The sequence below is a fragment of the Oncorhynchus keta genome, chromosome 27, assembly GCF_023373465.1.
Source record: "Oncorhynchus keta strain PuntledgeMale-10-30-2019 chromosome 27, Oket_V2, whole genome shotgun sequence".
In the NCBI taxonomy this organism is placed as follows: domain Eukaryota; kingdom Metazoa; phylum Chordata; class Actinopteri; order Salmoniformes; family Salmonidae; genus Oncorhynchus; species Oncorhynchus keta.
In genome coordinates, this window is record NC_068447.1 from 11,926,666 (window position 1) to 11,947,529 (window position 20,864).

Genomic DNA, 20,864 nt, shown 5'->3' on the forward strand with positions numbered 1-20,864 from the left:
TCAGCATTGCTAATAAAGGGGACACCATTTCAAACCATCCATTAAGTACGCTCTAAAAAGAAAAGGTTCCTGGAGTTTCCTTTCGGGGTTCTTCAAATTGAAACTGTTGGGGAACCCCTCCCTTTAAGTTCTTCAAAGAACCCATTTTAATGGATCCTCAAAGAACCTTTAAGGGTTCCATTTAAAAAAAATAGTTTTTATTTAACCCCGCTTTTTCTCACCAATTTCGTGGTGTCCAGTTGTTAGTAATTACTATCTTGTCGCTATAACTCCCGTACGGGCTCGGGAGAGACGAAGGTCGAAAGCCATGCGTCCTCCGAAACACAACCCAACCAAGCCGCACTGCTTCCTCACCCGGAAGCCAGCCGCACCAATTTGTCAAGGGAAACACCATGCACCTGGCGACCTGGTTAGCGCGCACTGCGCCCGGCCTGCCACAGGAGTTGCTTGTGCGGACGACACAACAGTGGTAGGCTTGATTACCAACAACGACGAGACGGCCTACAGGGAGGAGGTGAGGGCCCTCGGAGTGTGGTGTCAGGAAAATAACCTCACACTCAACGTCAACAAAACTAAGGATATGATTGTGGACTTCAGGAAACAGCAGAGGGAACACCCCCCTATCCACATCGATGGAACAGTAGTGGAGAGGGTAGCAAGTTTTAAGTTCCTCGGCATACACATCACAGACAAACTGAATTGGTCCACCCACACGGACAGCATCGTGAAGAAGGCGCAGCAGCGCCTCTTCAACCTCAGGAGGCTGAAGAAATTTGGCTTGTCACCAAAAGCACTCACAAACTTCTACAGATGCACAATCGAGAGCATCCTGGCAGGCTGTATCACCGCCTGGTACAGCAACTGCTCCGCCCACAACCGTAAGGCTCTCCAGAGGGTAGTGAGGTCTGCACAACGCATCACCGGGGGCAAACTACCTGCCTCCAGGACACCTACACCACCCGATGTTACAGGAAGGCCATAAAGATCATCAAGGACAACAACCACCTGAGCCACTGCCTGATCACCCCGTTATCACCCAGAAGGCGAGGTCAGTACAGGTGCATCAAAACTGGGACCGAGAGGCTGAAAAACAGCTTCTATCTCAAGGCCATCAGACTGTTAAACAGCCACCACTAACATTGAGTGGCTGCTGACTCAACTCCAGCCACTTTAATAATGGGAATTGATGGGAAATGATGTAAAATATATCACTAGCCACTTTAAACAATGCTACTTAATATAATGTTTACATACCCTACATTATTTATCTCATATGTATACGTATATACTGTACTCTACATCATCTACTGCATCTTTATGTAATACATGTATCACTAGCCACTTTAACTATGTCACTTTGTTTACATACTCATCTCATATGTATATACTGCACTCAATACCATCTACTGTATCTTGCCTATGCCGCTCTGTACCATCACTCATTCATATATCTTTATGTACATATTCTTTATCCCCTTACACTTGTGTGTATAAGACAGTAGTTTTGGAATTGTTAGTTAGATTACTTGTTGGTTATTACTGCATTGTCGGAACTAGAAGCACAAACATTTCGCTACACTCGCATTAACATCTGCTAACCATGTGTATATGACAAATACAATTTGATTTGATTTGCACGATGAGACAAGGATATCCCTACCGTCCAAACCCTCCCTAACCCGGAAGATGTTAGGACAATTGTGCGTTGCCCCATGGACCTCCTGGTCGCGGCCGGCTGCGACAGAGCCCGATGCAGTGCCTTAGACCACTGCGCCACCCGGGAGGCCCTAAGGGCTTCATTTGTATTACCCCTCCCCCATTATTATTATTATGAATATTCAAAACAATAACAGCAATAGTTTAGTTGTCCGTGTTTATTATGATTTTAGTGGCAAAGCATATAAAAAAATCCCAATATGAGGTAAACTCCCAGTAGAGCCCCAAGTCCAATGGGTTTATCCTCTGGCCTGTTGATGTTCATGTGTTGATGTTCTCCGTATCCACAGCCAGAATGATTTAGCAGTGCATGGTGATCGAACAGGTTTCCTCTTATATTCAGCAGAGGTGTAGGGAGGGTGATGTCTGTGAATCCAAAAAATGTAAGTAATTACACAGATGTTTAACCAAAGATGCACACGACAGAATTCATACCTTGGTTTTTGTGGTGATTGAATAAAACTGTTTTGATAATGGTTTTCATACACATACCTGGTCCATAATGTAAAGGCCTGTGGGGTTTTCATTGAAGAGGTAAAGGAGGAGGATGGTTCATGTGATCTCCATAACATACCAATACCTACTCACATAACGTTGTATGCCTCCTTGTCTGTATACCTGCAGACAGACAAAAAAGTGTGCAGTTCAGGCAGCCTTTAACATAGTATTACAGCCTCCAGTACATAGTCTTACCTCTTTGTTGAATGATTCCATTGAGTTGTGTCCATTTTCTGTTTTAGAAAGATTTACACAAATATGAATAGATAGATGGTTTCATCAGAAAACCATTTAGATCATAATAGGGACAAACCTTAAGTTGAGAGCTTTACATTTTTCAGTTAAGTGCCTGCACCTGCTGTCCTTTCAAATCCAAATGTTTCAGATGGGCGGTTAGGTTCCTGCAAGAACCTTCACCAACTAAGGAGGTTCCTCAATGAACCCCACCTCCTATGGGGTTCTTGGAAGAACCTTTTTGCGGGTCATTTTCAGCGCCAAGATCCCCTCATTTTTAGAGTGCCAACACTTATTCATTTTTTTCTAACTGTTTCTCTCTCTCTCTACATCTCCTCTCATCCCTCCCACCCATTCTGACCTTTCATCTCTCCCTCTCTGTCATTCCCTCTCTCTCATGCCCTGCTGCCCACTCCCTTTGACCATCTCACCCTCCTCTCCTTCCACTCCTTCCTCACCTCTCCTCCCTGGCAGGTGGGCGTCAGGGAAAGCTTCCTGTCACAGCCTTCGAGGCCTTTGACCTGGAAGTGAAGAGCTGGACGCATTACCCCTGTATCCCCAGCCGCCGAGCCTTCGCCTGCTGTGCTGCCACCGAGCGGGGCTTCTTCAGTCTAGGAGGGCTCCAGCAGCCCTGCCCCCATAACTTCTACTCCAGACCTCACTTCGTCAGCACGGTGGAGGAGTACGACCCAGAACAGGGTGAGTCCCTTCAGTGCTACAGGTGCTCTACCCACATAACTAAATAAAACCCAGTATTGTTAAGTTGTTTTGTATCTCTATCAATACTCTCATTCAGTCAGTCCCACTATAGCTCCAATACCCTCATTCAGTTCCTCCCACTATAGCTCCAATACTCTCATTCAGTTCCTCCCACTATAGCTCCAATACTCTCATTCAGTTCCTCCCACTATAGCTCCAATACTCTCATTCAGTTCCTCCCACTATTGCTCCAATACTCTCATTCAGTTCCTCCCACTATAGCTCCAATACTCTCATTCAGTTCCTCCCCTATTGCTATTCATTCAGTTCCTCCCAATAGCTCCAATACTCATTCAGTTCCTCCCACTATAGCTCCAATACTCTCATTCAGTTCCTCCCACTATAGCTCCAATACTCTCATTCAGTTCCTCCCACTATAGCTCCAATACTCTCATTCAGTTCCTCCCACTATAGCTCCAATATTCTCATTCAGTTCCTCCCACTATAGCTCCAATACTCATTCATTCCCACTATAGTTCCTCCCACTATAGCTCCAATACTCTCATTCAGTTCCTCCCACTATAGCTCCAATACTCTCATTCAGTTCCTCCCACTATAGCTCCAATATTCTCATTCAGTTCCTCCCACTATAGCTCCAATACTCTCATTCAGTTCCTCCCACTATAGCTCCAATACTCTCATTCAGTTCCTCCCACTATAGCTCCAATACTCTCATTCAGTTCCTCCCACTATAGCTCCAATACTCTCATTCAGTTCCTCCCACTATAGCTCCAATACTCTCATTCAGTCAGTCCCACTATAGCTCCAATACCCTCATTCAGTTCCTCCCACTATAGCTTCAATACTCTCATTCAGTTCCTCCCACTATAGCTCCAATACTCTCATTCAGTTCCTCCCACTATAGCTCCAATACCCTCATTCAGTTCCTCCCACTATAGCTCCAATATTCTCATTCAGTTCCTCCCACTATAGCTCCAATACTCTCATTCAGTTCCTCCCACTATAGCTCAAATACTCTCATTCAGTCACTCCCACTATAGCTCCAATACTCTCATTCAGTCAGTCCCACTATAGCTCCAATACTCTCATTCAGTCAGTCCCACTATAGCTCCAATACCCTCATTCAGTTCCTCCCACTATAGCTTCAATACTCCCATTCAGTCAGTCCCACTATAGCTCCAATATTCTCATTCAGTTCCTCCCACTATAGCTCCAATACTCTCATTCAGTTCCTCCCACTATAGCTCCAATACTGTCATTCAGTCAGTCCCACTGGTGAGCTGACTCATTTGGCTCAACAAACTGTCTCCCCTTATAGAGCCATGCATGCATAATGTCCTCCATACAAGCCAACACCAACCCTATAGACTCAAACACTGCCCTTACACACTGTAACTCATTTAGCTTAGCTTAGCATACACGATCGACCACCCTGATTCTGTCTTATGTAGCAACATTTGAAATTGTGTACTTTACATTGGATAAAAGCAGAGATTCAGAGCTACAAAATGGTATATAACACACTGCATTTGAGGAACAACGGGAAAGTACTTCAGCTTTGAAATTTGATAAACTCGTAACCTCGCTTTTGATGAAAATGGCCTTTGAACGTTTTGGATGGACAAGATGGCGCTGACAGAGATGGTCGCCTCGCTTCAGGTCCTTAGGAAACTATGCAGTTTTTTGTTTTTTTATTTGTTATTTTATATATTATTTCTTACATTGTTAGTCCAGGAAATCTCAAGTATTATTACATACAGCCAGGAAGAACTATTGGATATAAAAGCGATGACAACTTACCAACATTACGACCAGGAATACATCTTTCCAGAAGCAGATCCTTTGTTTAGACCTCCACCCTGGACCTTATCCCAGAGGCCGACCCAGAACAACGAGGTCGCCGCAGGAGAGGCAGACGGAGCGGCCTACTGGTCAGACTCAGAAGGCGAACACACCATCCACCGCTTCCCAGCATATTACTCGCCAATATCCAATCTCTAGATAACAAGGTGGACGAAATTAGGGAACGAGTTGCCTTCCAGAGAGACATCAGAGATTGTAACATTCTCTATTTCATGGAAACATGGCTCACTCGGGATATGTTGTCAGAGTCTGTACAGCCACCCGGTTTCTTCATGCGTTGCACCAACAGAAACAAACATCTCTCTGGTAAGAAGAAGGGCGGGGGTGTATGCCTTATGATTAACAACTCATGGTGTAATCACAACAACATACAGGAACATAAGTCATTTTGTTCACATGACCTAGAATTCCTTACAATCAAATGCATTATCTTCCAAGATAATTATCTTCGATTATAGTCACAGCTGTGTCGATTCCCCCCAAGCAAATACCTCGTCGGCCCTAAAAAAAAATGAACTGCACTATGTAAACTGGAAACGATACATCCTGAGGCTGCATTTATTGTAGCTGGGGATTTTAACAAAGATAACCTGAGAACATGACTTCCTAAATTCTGTCGGCATATCGAATGCACGACACGGGCTGCTAGCATTCTGGATCACTGCTACTCTAACTTCCGCGATGCATACAAAGCCCTTCCCCGCCCTGCCTTTGGAAAATCTGACCATAACTCCATTTTGTTGCTCTCAGCCTATAGACAGAAACTTAAACTGGAAACGCCCATAATCAGGTTTATCCAACGTTTGTCTGACCAATCGGATTCCACGCTTCAGGATTGCTTCGATCACGTGGACTGGGATATGTTCCAGATAGCCTCAGACAACACCATTGATATTTACGCTGACTGTGAGTGAATTTATTAGCAAGTGCATTGGAGATTGTGTACCCACTGTGACTATTAAAACATTTCCTAACCAGAAACCTTGCATTAATGGCAGCATTCATGCAAAACTTGTAACTTTTTTAGGATAGGCATTAGGAATTTTGGATGAAAAGTGTGCCAAAAGTAAACTGCCTGCTACTCAGGCCCAGAAGTTAGGATATGTATATAATTGGTAGATTTGGATAGAAAACACTCTGACTGTTGAAATAATGTCTGTGAGTATAACATAACTGATATGTCAGGCAAAAACCTGAGGAAAATCCATCCAGGAAGTGCTATTATTTTGAAATATGAAACCCAGATTCCATTCCCAATGGCTTCCACTAGTTGTGAACAGTCTTTAGACATTGAGGGAGAATTACCACATTGAGTGAGTTGGCCCTGGGATGTCGCCAGAGCTCTTTGCTGCCCACGACCGAGAGTGCGCCATTCTTGTTTTTCTTTTATATTGACGACGCTATTGTCCGGTTGAAATATTATCGAGTATTTAGGCTAAAAACAACCCGATGATTGAATTTAAACATTGTTTGACATTTTTCTACAAACTTTACAGATACTATTTGGAATTTTCTCTGCCTCTTGTGGCAGCATTTGAGCCATTGGATTACTGAACAAAATATAGGTTTTTGGATATAAAGAGGGACTTTATGGAACAAAACAAACATTTATTGTGTAACTGGGAGTCTTGTGACTGCAACCATACGAAGATCATCAAAGGTAAGTGATACATTTTATTGCAATTTCTGACCTTTGTGACTAATCTACTTGGCTGATAACTGTTTGTAATGTTTTGTGAGCTGAGCGCTGTCCTCAGATAATCACATGGTTTTCTTTCGCGGTAAAGCCTCAGACGGCGGCTGGATTAACAACAAGTTAAGCTTTATTTTGATGTATTGCACTTGTGATTTAAATATTTATAGCCATTTACTTTGAATTTGGCGCTCTGCAATTTCACCGGTAGTTGTCGAGTTGGGATGCTAGCATCCCACTGATCAATAAGATGTTTTAATCTTGGCAAGGCGACTGGAAACTTGACCAAATATAAACAGTGCAGCCTTTCCCACCACAAGTTAATCAAACAAGCAAAGCGTCAGTATAGAGACAAAGTAGAGTCGGATTTCAAAGGCTCAAACACGAGACGTATGTTGCAGGGTCTACAGTCAATCACGGATTACAAAAAGAAAACCAGCCCCATCGCAGACATCGAAGTCTTGCTCCCAGACAAGTTAAAGAACTTCTTTGCTCGCTTGAGGACAATACAGTGCCACTGACATGGCCCGCTGCCAAAGCCTGTGGGCTCTCCTTCTCCGTGGCCAACGTGAGTGAGACATTTAAACATGTTAACCTCACACACAATCGAGAGCATCCTTTCGTGCTGTATCACCGCCTGGTACGGCAACTGTACCGCGCTCAACCGCAAGGCTCTCCAGGGGGTGGTGTGGACTGCACAACGTATCACCGGGGGCAAACTACCTGCCCTCCAGGACACCGACAGCACCCGATGTCACAGGAAGGTCAAAAAGATCATCAAGGACAACAACCACCCAATTCACTGCCTGTTCACCCTGCTATCTTCCAGAAGGCGAGGTCAGTACAGGTGCATCAAAGCTGGGACAGAGAGACTGAAAAACAGCTTCTATCTCAACGCGATCATACTGTTAAACAGCCATCGCTAACATAGAGAATAAATGAATAAATTGACTTAATAAAGGTATCACTAGTCACTTTAAATAACACCACTTTAATAATGTTTACATACCCTACATTACTCATCTCATATGTATATACTGTTCTATACCATCTACTGCATCTTGCCTATGCCGTTTGGCCATCGCTCATCCATATACTGTACAGGTATTTATATGTACATATTCTTATTCATCCCTTGCATTTGTGTATATAAGGTAGTTGTGATTTTCTTTTTATTACTTGTTAGATATTACTGCATTGTCGGAACTAGAAGCACGCACATTTTGCTACACTCGCATTAACATCTGCTAACCATGTGTATGTGACAAATACAATTGGTTTTGATTTGATAGCTACTTCTTTGTCTACACCCATTCAGCATCGTTCACACCCTCTTTAGCCCCACCCATCTCTTTAAGGGTTGATCTGAGTGTTCTGTCTTAACAACAGCAATCAATCACCCAAGCTAACTGGCTGACATTGGTTAGCTACTTCCAGACTCACGGACCATTTTACTCGCCCTAGCAGAGCTGGTTAGGCTGTTTCTATGTCATCCAGAATGTGCTGCTGGCAACAATTTACGCTTTTTTGCCAATGTTTTCTGACACCGGCCCTGTTCAACCGGTGTTGAGCGTTCGTAAAGGTAACTCGTGCTCACTGGGTTTAATCCAGAAATGGATGGTGAATCATACACAGCACAGCTCTGGAATACTAAATGCAACCTCATCTGTATCAGTCTACCAGGAAGCTACAGTAGGAAAGCATGGGATTGGGACCCTATAAAGCATGGGATTGGGACCCTATAAAGCATGGGATTGGGACCCTATAAAGCATGGGATTGGGACCCTATAAAGCATGGGATTGGGACCCTATAAAGCATGGGATTGGGACCCTATAAAGCATGGGATTGGGACCCTATTCCTTGGCTCTGTGAATCAGTAACAACCTCCAACACAACCCACCCCGGCCTGAAACAACGATGTGGTTTCAAAAAGAATGGGGAAGATTACAGAAGACACCACTATCAAACTAACCATTTCAACAGAACGTCACTGCAACAACATTTGATTACATTTAGCATTTAGCAGACGCTCTGGCTATCTACTCTGATTTCAGAGCATTCATCTGAGTCCAGTGGAACAGAGCTTTACAAATATCTAAATCAAATTGTATTTGTCACTAGGTACTTACATGGTTAGTGGTGTAGTGAGTGACCCGTGACATACGCCTGGTTTTGTTCCAATTGGGGGCCAGGATCACAGTTTTCTGGGTAACACATTCTTCCTCAGTGGTAGAAAACACTTTTGTAATCACACCCATGTGTATTTGAAAATACAATTTGATTTGTTTCAGCGCTCTGCCAGACTCAGATGGGTGCTCTGAAATCAGAGGTAGATAGCCAGAGCGAATTTCACAGACGTCTATGGAACAGTTGTTGCAGTGACGTTCTGTTGAAATGGTTAGTTTGATAGTGGTGTCCCAATCTTCCCATTCTTTTGAAACCACATCGTTGTTTCAGGCCGGGGTGGGTTGTGCTTTATACTGGGTCTCAGATCCCATGCTTTATAGGGTCCCAATCCCATGCTTTATAGGGTCCCAATCCCCATGCTTTATAGGGTCCCAATCCCATGCTTTATAGGGTCCCAATCCCATGCTTTATAGGGTCCCAATCCCATGCTTTCCTACTGTAGCTTCCTGGTAGACTGATACAGATGAGGTTACATTTAGTATTCCAGAGCTGTGCTGTGTATGATTCACCATCCATTTCTGGATTAAACCCAGTGAGCACGAGTTACCTTTCACCTCGGGCTGTGTGTGTGTGTGTGTGTGTGTGTGTGTGTGTGTGTGTGTGTGTGTGTGTGTGTGTGTGTGTGTGTGTGTGTGTGTGTGTGTGTGTGTGTGTGTGTGTGTGTGTGTGTGTGTGTGTGTGTGTGTGTGTGTGTGTGTGTGTGTGTGGTCGTGCGTGCGTGCGTGCGTGCGTGCGTGCGTGCGTGCGTGGTCAAGGGGAATCTTTTCCTCCATCCATATTAACGTTAAATTCTATAACTCCCCGCTGTGCCTGTCAGGTCTTGATAAATATAATATATAGTATTTTCAGTTGCTGAAATCAAAAGCCAGATGAGTTTAGTGTAACCCCTACATTTAATTAGGTTAGCTTTTGAAGATAATTATATTTCTTTCTGAATAACAAAGCAATCCCGAGCTGTTCACGGTTAAGGAATGTGTTGTGTGTACTTTATGGGCGAGGGACTTTGTGGTTCGCACGTTATCTCTCTGCCACTCATTTCCTTTCCATTCATTGCGTTCCTGGACCTGGGACACGGTGGCGAGGAGATAGCAGATGACCGCTAATGGAATAGTGGCACAAAAGCCCAGTTAAAGAACTGCATTTATGTTCAATCTCCCTCAGACAGAGCCTTGTCGGATAGCCATGAACGCGTCAATTCCGATGCAGTATTTGACAAATGCTTCCTACAGCTGTCATAATGTGCAGTATTCTGTTGGTTGTACACATTTCATGGAGTTTCATATTTGAGTCCAATACATTAGGGCTGGGTTATAGTCTAATTTATATTAAGCAAAAGCGGTAAGCAGCTTTTTATTTATTATTATGCTTTACATCCTCAAATGTTTTAAGACAATTTGCATGTTAATGTTCCATCATGAAGATTCATGGCTGAACAGGGCAGAACAGCGTGCCTAGTTAATAGAAACTATTGTGCCCCCCTCTGTGTGTGTGTGTGTGTGTTGTGTGTGGTGTGTGTGGTGTGTGTGTGTGTGTGTGTGTGTGTGTGTGTGTGTGTGTGTGTGTGTGTGAGTGTGTGCAGGTGTGCAGGTGGCAGGCAGACAGCCAGGCAGGCAGGCAGGCAGGCAGGCAGGCAGGCAGGCAGGCAGGCAGGCAGGCAGGCAGACAGGCAGGCAGACAGCCAGGCAGGCAGACAGGCAGGCAGGCAGGCAGGCAGGCAGGCAGGCAGGCAGGCAGGCAGGCAGGCAGGCAGGCAGGCAGGCAGGCAGGCAGACAGCATCTTACGAGTTCCAACCCAAGTTTTCTACTTAGTTTATCTTTATTATTGTCACATTTGACCGCCAAGCACTTCCGGACATCAGATCGACAGTTACTGACCTCCATTTTTATTTAAAATCTGAATTCTACTCCGACTCAGCTGTTCTCTTGTTCATACTGCACCCCAGTCCTTTGTTTCATAGACTACCAAAAATATTCAGGCGTCTACGAGATAGATGTGTCGGCATCCTGGTGAGATTGAGACGACCGGCACTCCTCTCCATTCTACAGGAAAATGTTCAGTCACTGGAGAATAAGATGGATGAGCTTTGTTCAAGAGTCTCCTATCAGACAGACTTGAAAAGTTGCAATATTATCTGCCTTGCAGAGAGGTGGCATGGAGGACTTTATGTCCGTAGAACTCAGTGGTTTCTCCATGCAGCGGCACGATCAGGCAAGTCCAAAGGGGGAGTGTGCCTCTTTATAAACAACAACTGGCAGACTCTTTTATCTACCAAGAGAGTTCTTTTTTGTAGTTATCACAGTTGTCTACATCCCTCCACAAGCCAACACCACTTTGGCACTCAATGAACTGTACGGGGTCATAAACAAACAAGAAACCACTCACTCACAGGCAGCTTTTCTGGTGGGTGGAGAATTTCATGTGGGGAGACTTAACACAGTTCTACCTCACTTTTACCATCACGTCTCCTGCGCCACTAGTGGTGTTAAGAACTCTAGACAAAACTTTTATTCTACACGCAGAAACACATACAAGGTGCTCCCTTTGGCAAATCTTACAAAGACTCTATTCTCCTGCTTCCTGTTTACAAAAAATATCTCAAACAGGAAGTACTAATGACACGCTCAATACAGAAGTGGTCCTTTGAAACAAGACTACAAGACTGTTTTACTAGTACAGACTAGGATGTGTTCCGGGATTCATCTGATAGCATTGAGGAGTTTACCACATCAGTCACGGGCCTCATCAATAAGTGCATAGACAAAGTCGTCCCCACAGTGACTATAAGAACGTATCCAAACCGAAAACCATGGATTACAGGCAATACCCCCACTGGGCAATTGCTAGAGTAGGCATAGGCAATTATTTTCCATGGAGGGCCACATTAAAATATATTTTGCCGTCGCGGGCCAGAAACATATTACAGGATTATACATCATGTCTATGATTGTGTTGACAGATATATCTACTGTAAATCACATCCTGATATGCAACTTATTTTACTTTTTTTTTAACATGCACAAAAATAAACCACATTCATGTTCTCCTTTTGGGAGGTATTTTCATGATTAAACATGTATTGGACTACACGGAGGGAGAAGTACACTGTGCATTCAGCACCACGGACAGAGGTCTTGTTAACAGGTATGTACAAAAACACAAGAAAGAGAGAGAACTCAACATTACATTTAAACTACTCAATCAGTGTGAGGAGTGAAGTCTCTGATGGGCATTGACTAGAGCAGTGAAGTCAGGTATAGTTTCTGACGTCGCTATCTGCAGGATTGCTGAGAGCTGAGAGTCAGTAAGAGATGATCTGTGCCTTGACTTGCTATCTTTCATCACTGAAATGTCTGTTCACATACTGTACATAGGTTGACCCAAACATCTTCTGAGCATGACTCCTAATCTTTGTAAAGTTTTGTTCATTGAAAGATGCATAGAGCCTCGTCAGGGACATTGTTTTGAATAGTTCTCCAATCACTGCATCAGACTGAAGATCGATAAGCCCAAGTTACAGGTCAGTGGGAGCGTTATCTACATTGAAGGTGAAAGGAGAGGAACCCAACAGCATGTCATTTTCCAATGCTTTGAAATCTTCCAAACAACGAGAAAACTCAGCGTTCAAAGCACAAAGCAGTGATGTATAATTCTCCAGCTGGTCATCTGATAGGGAACAGACTAGTAATGTCATCTGATAGGGAACAGACTAGTAATGTCATCTGATAGGGAACAGACTAGTAATGTCATCTGATAGGGAACAGACTAGTAATGTCATCTGATAGGGAACAGACTAGTAATGTCATCTGATAGGGAATAGACTAGTAATGTCATCTGATAGGGAACAGACTAGTAATGTCATCTGATAGGGAACAGACTAGTAATGTCATTTGATAGGGAACAGACTAGTAATGTCATCTGATAGGGAACAGACTAGTAATGTCATCTGATAGGGAACAGACTAGTAATGTCATCTGATAGGGAACAGACTAGTAGTGTCATCTGATAGGGAACAGACTAGTAATGTCATCTGATAGGGAACAGACTAGTAATGTCATCTGATAGGGAACAGACTAGTAATGTCATCTGATAGGGAACAGACTAGTAATGTCCTCTGATAGGGAACAGACTAGTAATGTCATCTGATAGGGAACAGACTAGTAATGTCATCTGATAGGGAACAGACTAGTAATGTCATCTGATAGGGAACAGACTAGTAATGTCATCTGATAGGGAACAGACTAGTAATGTCATCTGATAGGGAACAGACTAGTAATGTCATCTGATAGGGAACATACTAGTAATGTCATCTGATAGGGAACAGACTAGTAATGTCATCTGATAGGGAACAGACTAGTAATGTCATCTGATAGGGAACAGACTAGTAGTGTCATCTGATAGGGAACAGACTAGTAATGTCATCTGATAGGGAACAGACTAGTAATGTCATCTGATAGGGAACAGACTAGTAATGTCATCTGATAGGGAACAGACTAGTAATGTCATCTGATAGGGAACAGACTAGTAATGTCATCTGATAGGGAACAGACTAGTAATGTCATCTGATAGGGAACAGACTAGTAATGTCATCTGATAGGGAACAGACTAGTAATGTCATCTGATAGGGAACAGACTAGTAATGTCATCTGATAGGGAACAGACTAGTAATGTCATCTGATAGGGAACAGACTAGTAATGTCATCTGATAGAGAACAGACTAGTAATGTCATCTGATAGGGAACAGACTAGTAATGTCATCTGATAGGGAACAGACTAGTAATGTCATCTGATAGGGAACAGACTAGTAATGTCATCTGATAGGGAACAGACTAGTAGTGTCATCTGATAGGGAACAGATTAGTAATGTCATCTGATAGGGAACAGACTAGTAATGTCATCTGATAGGGAACAGACTAGTAATGTCATCTGATAGGGAACAGACTAGTAATGTCATCTGATAGGGAACAGACTAGTAATGTCATCTGATAGGGAACAGATTAGTAATGTCATCTGATAGGGAACAGACTAGTAGTGTCATCTGATAGGGAACAGACTAGTAATGTCATCTGGGAACAGACTAGTAATGTCATCTGATAGGAACAGACTAGTAATGTCCTCTGATAGGGAACAGACTAGTAGTGTCATCTGATAGGGAACAGACTAGTAGTGTCATCTGATAGGGAACAGACTAGTAATGTCATCTGATAGGGAACAGATTAGTAATGTCATCTGATAGGGAACAGACTAGTAGTGTCATCTGATAGGGAACAGACTAGTAATGTCATCTGATAGGGAACAGATTAGTAATGTCATCTGATAGGGAACAGACTAGTAGTGTCATCTGATAGGGAACAGACTAGTAATGTCATCTGATAGGGAACAGACTAGTAATGTAATCTGATAGGGAACAGACTAGTAATGTCATCTGATAGGGAACAGACTAGTAGAGTCATCTGATAGGGAACAGACTAGTAATGTCATCTGATAGGGAACAGACTAGTAATGTCATCTGATAGGGAACAGACTAGTAATGTCATCTGATAGGGAACAGACTAGTAATGTCATCTGATAGGGAACAGACTAGTAATGTCATCTGATAGGGAACAGACTAGTAGTGTCATCTGATAGGGAACAGACTAGTAATGTCATCTGATAGGGAACAGACTAGTAATGTCATCTGATAGGGAACAGACTAGTAATGTCATCTGATAGGGAACAGACTAGTAGTGTCATCTGATAGGGAACAGACTAGTAATGTCATCTGATAGGGAACAGACTAGTAATGTCATCTGATAGGGAACAGACTAGTAATGTCATCTGATAGGGAACAGACTAGTAATGTCATCTGATAGGGAACAGACTAGTAATGTCATCTGATAGGGAACAGACTAGTAATGTCATCTGATAGGGAACAGACTAGTAATGTAATCTGATAGGGAACAGACTACTAATGTCATCTGATAGGGAACAGATTAGTAATGTCATCTGATAGGGAACAGACTAGTAATGTCATCTGATAGGGAACAGACTAGTAATGTCATCTGATAGGGAACAGACTAGTAATGTCCTCTGATAGGGAACAGACTAGTAATGTAATCTGATAGGGAACAGACTAGTAATGTAATCTGATAGGGAACAGACTAGTAATGTCATCTGATAGGGAACAGACTAGTAATGTCATCTGATAGGGAACAGACTAGTAATGTCATCTGATAGGGAACAGACTAGTAGTGTCATCTGATAGGGAACAGACTAGTAGTGTCATCTGATAGGGAACAGACTAGTAATGTAATCTGATAGGGAACAGACTAGTAATGTCACCTGATAGGGAACAGACTAGTAATGTCATCTGATAGGGAACAGACTAGTAATGTCATCTGATAGGGAACAGATTAGTAATGTCATCTGATAGGGAACAGACTAGTAATGTCATCTTATAGGGAACAGACTAGTAATGTCCTCTGATAGGGAACAGACTAGTAATGTCATCTGATAGGGAACAGACTAGTAATGTCATCTGATAGGGAACAGACTAGTAATGTCATCTGATAGGGAACAGACTAGTAATGTCATCTGATAGGGAACAGACTAGTAATGTCATCTGATAGGGAACAGACTAGTAATGTCATCTGATAGGGAACAGACTAGTAATGTCCTCTGATAGGGAACAGATTAGTAATGTCATCTGATAGGGAACAGACTAGTAATGTCATCTTATAGGGAACAGACTAGTAATGTCCTCTGATAGGGAACAGACTAGTAATGTCATCTGATAGGGAACAGACTAGTAATGTCATCTGATAGGGAACAGACTAGTAATGTCATCTGATAGGGAACAGACTAGTAATGTCATCTGATAGGGAACAGACTAGTAGTGTCATCTGATAGGGAACAGACTAGTAATGTCATCTGATAGGGAACAGACTAGTAATGTCATCTGATAGGGAACAGACTAGTAATGTCATCTGATAGGGAACAGACTAGTAATGTCATCTGATAGGGAACAGACTAGTAATGTCATCTGATAGGGAACAGACTAGTAATGTCATCTGATAGGGAACAGACTAGTAATGTCATCTGATAGGGAACAGACTAGTAATGTCATCTGATAGGGAACAGACTAGTAATGTCATCTGATAGGGAACAGACTAGTAATGTCATCTGATAGGGAACAGACTAGTAATGTCATCTGATAGGGAACAGACTAGTAATGTCATCTGATAGGGAACAGACTAGTAATGTCATCTGATAGGGAACAGACTAGTAATGTCATCTGATAGGGAACAGACTAGTAATGTCATCTGATAGGGAACAGACTAGTTATGTCATCTGATAGGGAACAGACTAGTAATGTCATCTGATAGGGAACAGACTAGTAATGTCATCTGATAGGGAACAGACTAGTAATGTCATCTGATAGGGAACAGACTAGTAATGTCATCTGATAGGGAACAGACTAGTAATGTCATCTGATAGGGAACAGACTAGTAATGTCATCTGATAGGGAACAGACTAGTAATGTCATCTGATAGGGAACAGACTAGTAATGTCACCTGATAGGGAACAGACTAGTAATGTCATCTGATAGGGAACAGACTAGTAATGTCATCTGATAGGGAACAGATTAGTAATGTCATCTGATAGGGAACAGACTAGTAATGTCATCTTATAGGGAACAGACTAGTAATGTCCTCTGATAGGGAACAGACTAGTAATGTCATCTGATAGGGAACAGACTAGTAATGTCATCTGATAGGGAACAGACTAGTAATGTCATCTGATAGGGAACAGACTAGTAATGTCATCTGATAGGGAACAGACTAGTAATGTCCTCTGATAGGGAACAGACTAGTAATGTCATCTGATAGGGAACAGACTAGTAATGTCGGAAGGTAGGTGAGATTGTTGGCTTCTAGTTGGCGGATCAGGAGGAGTAATTTTACCTTGATGGCTTTGACAAGGCTTCACATGCAAAAAGGCCCTTCCCTTGTAGTTTGGAGTTCAGTTCATTCATGAGGCCATGATGTCCACGGGGAAGACTAAATCAGCCAAACATTCCTTCCCTTGTAGTTTGGAGTTCAGTTCATTCATGAGGCCATGATGTCCACGGTGAAGACTAAATCAGCCAAACATTCCTTCCCTTGTAGTTTGGAGTTCAGTTCATTCATGAGGCCATGATGTCCACGGTGAAGACTAAATCAGCCAAACATTCCTTCCCTTGTAGTTTGGAATTCAGTTCATTCATGAGGCCATGATGTCCACGGGGAAGACAAAATCAGCCAAACATTCCTTATCTTGTAGTTGAGGGAAATCCACATCTCCAACTTCAGGTCCCACACCCTTTTAAGCACCTTCCCCAAACTCAGCCATCTCACGTTTGTGTGTTGGGGGAGATCTGCATGACCCGACTCTGTCTGTTCCAACAGTGAGACAGTGGTTTAAAGATTTTGCTCTTATGAAGTTTACCACTTTAGAGACTGTATCCACCACATGGCTCATTTCCAGAACACATTTCCAGCCCTCTTTTCCACCCTCTCCTCTCCACCCTCTCCTCCTCTCCTCTCCTCTCATTCAGCACCTCCTGATGAATAATACTTTTCCACCCTCTCCTCCTCTCCTCTCCACCCTCTCCTCTCCTCTCCACCCTCTCCTCTCCTCTCCTCTCCACCCTCCTCTCCTCTCCTCTCCTCTCCTCTCCTCTCCTCTCCTCTCCTCTCCTCTCCACTCCTCTCCACCCTCTCCTCCTCTCCTCTCCTCTCCACCCTCTCCTCCTCTCCTCTCCTCTCATTCAGCACCTCCTGATGAATAATACTTTTCCTCTCTCTCCTCCTCTCCTCTCCACCCTCTCCTCTCCACCCTCTCCTCTCCTCTCCACCCTCTCCTCTCCTCTCCACCTCTCCTCTCCTCTCCACTCCTCTCCACCCTCTCCTCCTCTCCTCTCCTCTCCACCCTCTCCTCTTCTCCTCTCCTCTCATTCAGCACCTCCTGATGAATAATACTTTTCCTCCCTCCTCTCCTCTCCACCCTCTCCTCTCCTCTCCACCCTCTCCTCCTCTCCTCTCCTCTCCACCCTCTCCTCCTCTCCTCTCTCATTCAGCACCTCCTGATGAATAATGCAGTGTATGAAAATAATTTTCTGATCTGGGTTCAGCTCAGCTACTTGATCTTGTATCCTTTTCAAAAGGCCAACAGTTTTTTCCTGTCAAGTTTGGGCACCCATCAGCGGTCCCACTGGATAACTATTCAAAACTCAGTCCCAGCTTTGCCACACACTTCTTAACCTCCTCCAATAAACATTTCCCTGTGGTTGTGATCTTCAGTGACTACACTGAAGCAAGCTCCTCTGTCATTTCAAAGTCTGGGGTTATGCCTTGTAGGAATATCAACAACTGCGCTGTGTAACATGTCTCACTGCTCTCATCCAGGGCCAAGGAGAAATAGGTGAAACCCTTTACCTTGTCCGTCAGCTGTTGTTCCATGCATTGTCCTCATCACGCCTTCTTCGTCTTGACAGGGAAACATTTTCAAACAGCACTTTCTTGTCAGGGCAAAGTGTTGCGGCAGAGTCCATTAAACTTTCTTTAATGAATTCACCCTCAACGAATGGCTTGCTATGTTTAGCAATTTTGTGGGACAGTACATAGCTAGCTCTCACAATTCTGTCATTTGCTGAATGCATTTCTGTGAAATGTCCTTGCTGCTTTTGCAACTGTGAAAGCAACTCATTCGATGCACTTGTCCTCTGCTCAGAAGACATATTCCTATATTTCTCTACATGCTTCGTCTGGAAATGTCGGGACAAGTTGTAGTCTTTCAAGACAGTGATACTCTCTTTGCACACTAAGCACACAGCTTTCCCTGATACCTCAATAAATTCATATTTTGATGTCCAGTCGTGCTGGAAAACCCTACATTCATTATCTACTTTACTTTTCTTTCAAATCTTTGAAAAATAAATTTTTGCACAATTTCTAGGTAGCTACTGTTTGTAACTGTGACGCGTGTGTCATCATATCAGTCACTATCTGTCCCCGTGCAGTTATTTATATGTGCCTTCAAAATAAATGTAAACGAATAAAAGAGGTGGGAGTTAAATAATTACACAAAGGCGAGTATTCATTGGGCTTTTAATTTGAATAACAAATACGTTTTTCAAAACTTTACTATCGCAAATTCTTTATGTGATCTGAGCATGATTCCGCGGACCGTATTGAATCAGGGTCAGAGAGGTACCGCTTGCAAGAAACGGGACACGAATATGGACGCATACAATAAAGCCCGCTATGACCTCCAGGTGACTGTGTGATCACCGCTGTCCGTGGCCGATATGAGTAAAACTTTTAAACAGGTTAACACTCGCATGGCCAACAGATTAAAGACCAGGGCACATTCTCAAAGCATGTGCAAACCAGCTGGCAAGTGTCTTCAAACTGGTCTCTCCCACCTGGACAAGAAGGGAAATAACTATGTGAGAATGTTGTACATAGGATACACCATAGTCGACTCCCCTCCAAGCTCATCGCTAAGTTGGGGACCCTGGGACTGAACACCTCCCTTTGCAACTGGATCCTGGACATCCTGACAGGCCGGCCCCAGGTGGTGAGGGTACAGTAGGTAACAACCCTTTCGCCATGCTGGCCCTCAACACGGGGGGGGCCCTCAGGGGTGTGTGCTTAGTCCCCTTCTGTACTCCCTGTTCACCCACGACTGTGTGGCCACGCACGACTCCAACACCATTATCAAGTTTGCTAACGACACAACGATGTTAGGCCTGATCTCCGACAGCGGTGAGACAGCCTATAGGGAGGTCAGATACTTAGCAGTGTGGCGCCAGGACAACACCCTCTCCCTCAACATCAGTAAGACCAAGGAGCTGATTGTGGATTACAGGAAAAATAAGGGAGAGCAACCCTCCCATCCACATCAACATCCTAATAAATAAAGAAATCCTTGGATCCTCAAAACGTTTTACAGCTGCACCATTGAGAGCACCTTGACTGGCTGCATCACCGCTTGGTGTGGCAACTGCACCGCGCTCAATATGAGAGGGAGAGAGAGAGAGAGAAGCCTGGAGATAATACTGTATTATGGACAATAATTATCAGCGCAGAGTTTACAGGCCATGTCCTCAATTACACATCTCTATGCTCTTATCTGCCCATTTACTAGTGTGTAACACTGGCTAGTAAATGCACTGAGCAGAGAGGAAACCTGTGTGGGTTTGTTGGTGGGCGAGAGCATGTGAGTATGAATTTAAAAAGGTGTGTGTGCTGTGGAGACTTATCCCACCACCCTGGCTCCTATCATAAGTCCCCTGACCTACACAATGTTTACCTCAAGCAATACTGACTATCGATCATGTGCTTAAACGGAGTATTTCATGTCTTCATGGATATCATGAAGTACTGTTGAACGGAAAGGTTTGACAAAGCAGAAATGAAAAAGGGAGAAGATTTTCTTTCTTGTCTTCTAGTGTTCATGTCTTTTTTAAAATGTTCTTTGAGTTGAAATGACATCTGGGGTAGTGCGCCATCTAGTTTCCATGGAATGAGGCAGAGTGGTTTGAGGTAACGTGCCTCTCAGCAATATGCCTGGGAACAGGAAGCTAATTGACCCAGTGCCTGGGAACAGGAAGCAATTTGACCCAGTGCTCTATAGCTGTTATGCATTTGATTTCCCATGTACTGTACTGCTTCATGGTATTAGCTAAATGATCTTCTCAAAAGTTCCCATGGAGGAGTTTATATTCAAGACTCAATATTAAGATCCCGGTATTCTCCTTTAAGCAATCCCCATTCTCTATTTAGAGAGCCATAATGGCGGTTGGTTCTCTGGCTGCCTCTCTCACAGTGGTTGACACTTCCCTTTCCTCCACTGTTGTTAGGGAGAGGTACTGCCAAACGATTGGCTGTTGGCTAACTGATGTATCAATCATTTCTTTACCAGAGTAGCTG

General features: G+C 43.5%; 1 protein-coding gene across 1 annotated transcript in view; it reads left to right on the top strand.

The window, feature by feature from the left end:
- Positions 1 to 20,864, top strand: part of LOC127912444 (kelch domain-containing protein 8B-like) — a 224,300-nt gene that overhangs the window by 161,312 nt on the left and 42,124 nt on the right. Inside the window, exon 4 of the mRNA XM_052481695.1 lies at positions 2,923 to 3,147. Within this exon, the coding sequence (XP_052337655.1) occupies positions 2,923 to 3,147 (225 nt within the window). The remainder of the gene's footprint in view (positions 1 to 2,922; positions 3,148 to 20,864) is intronic.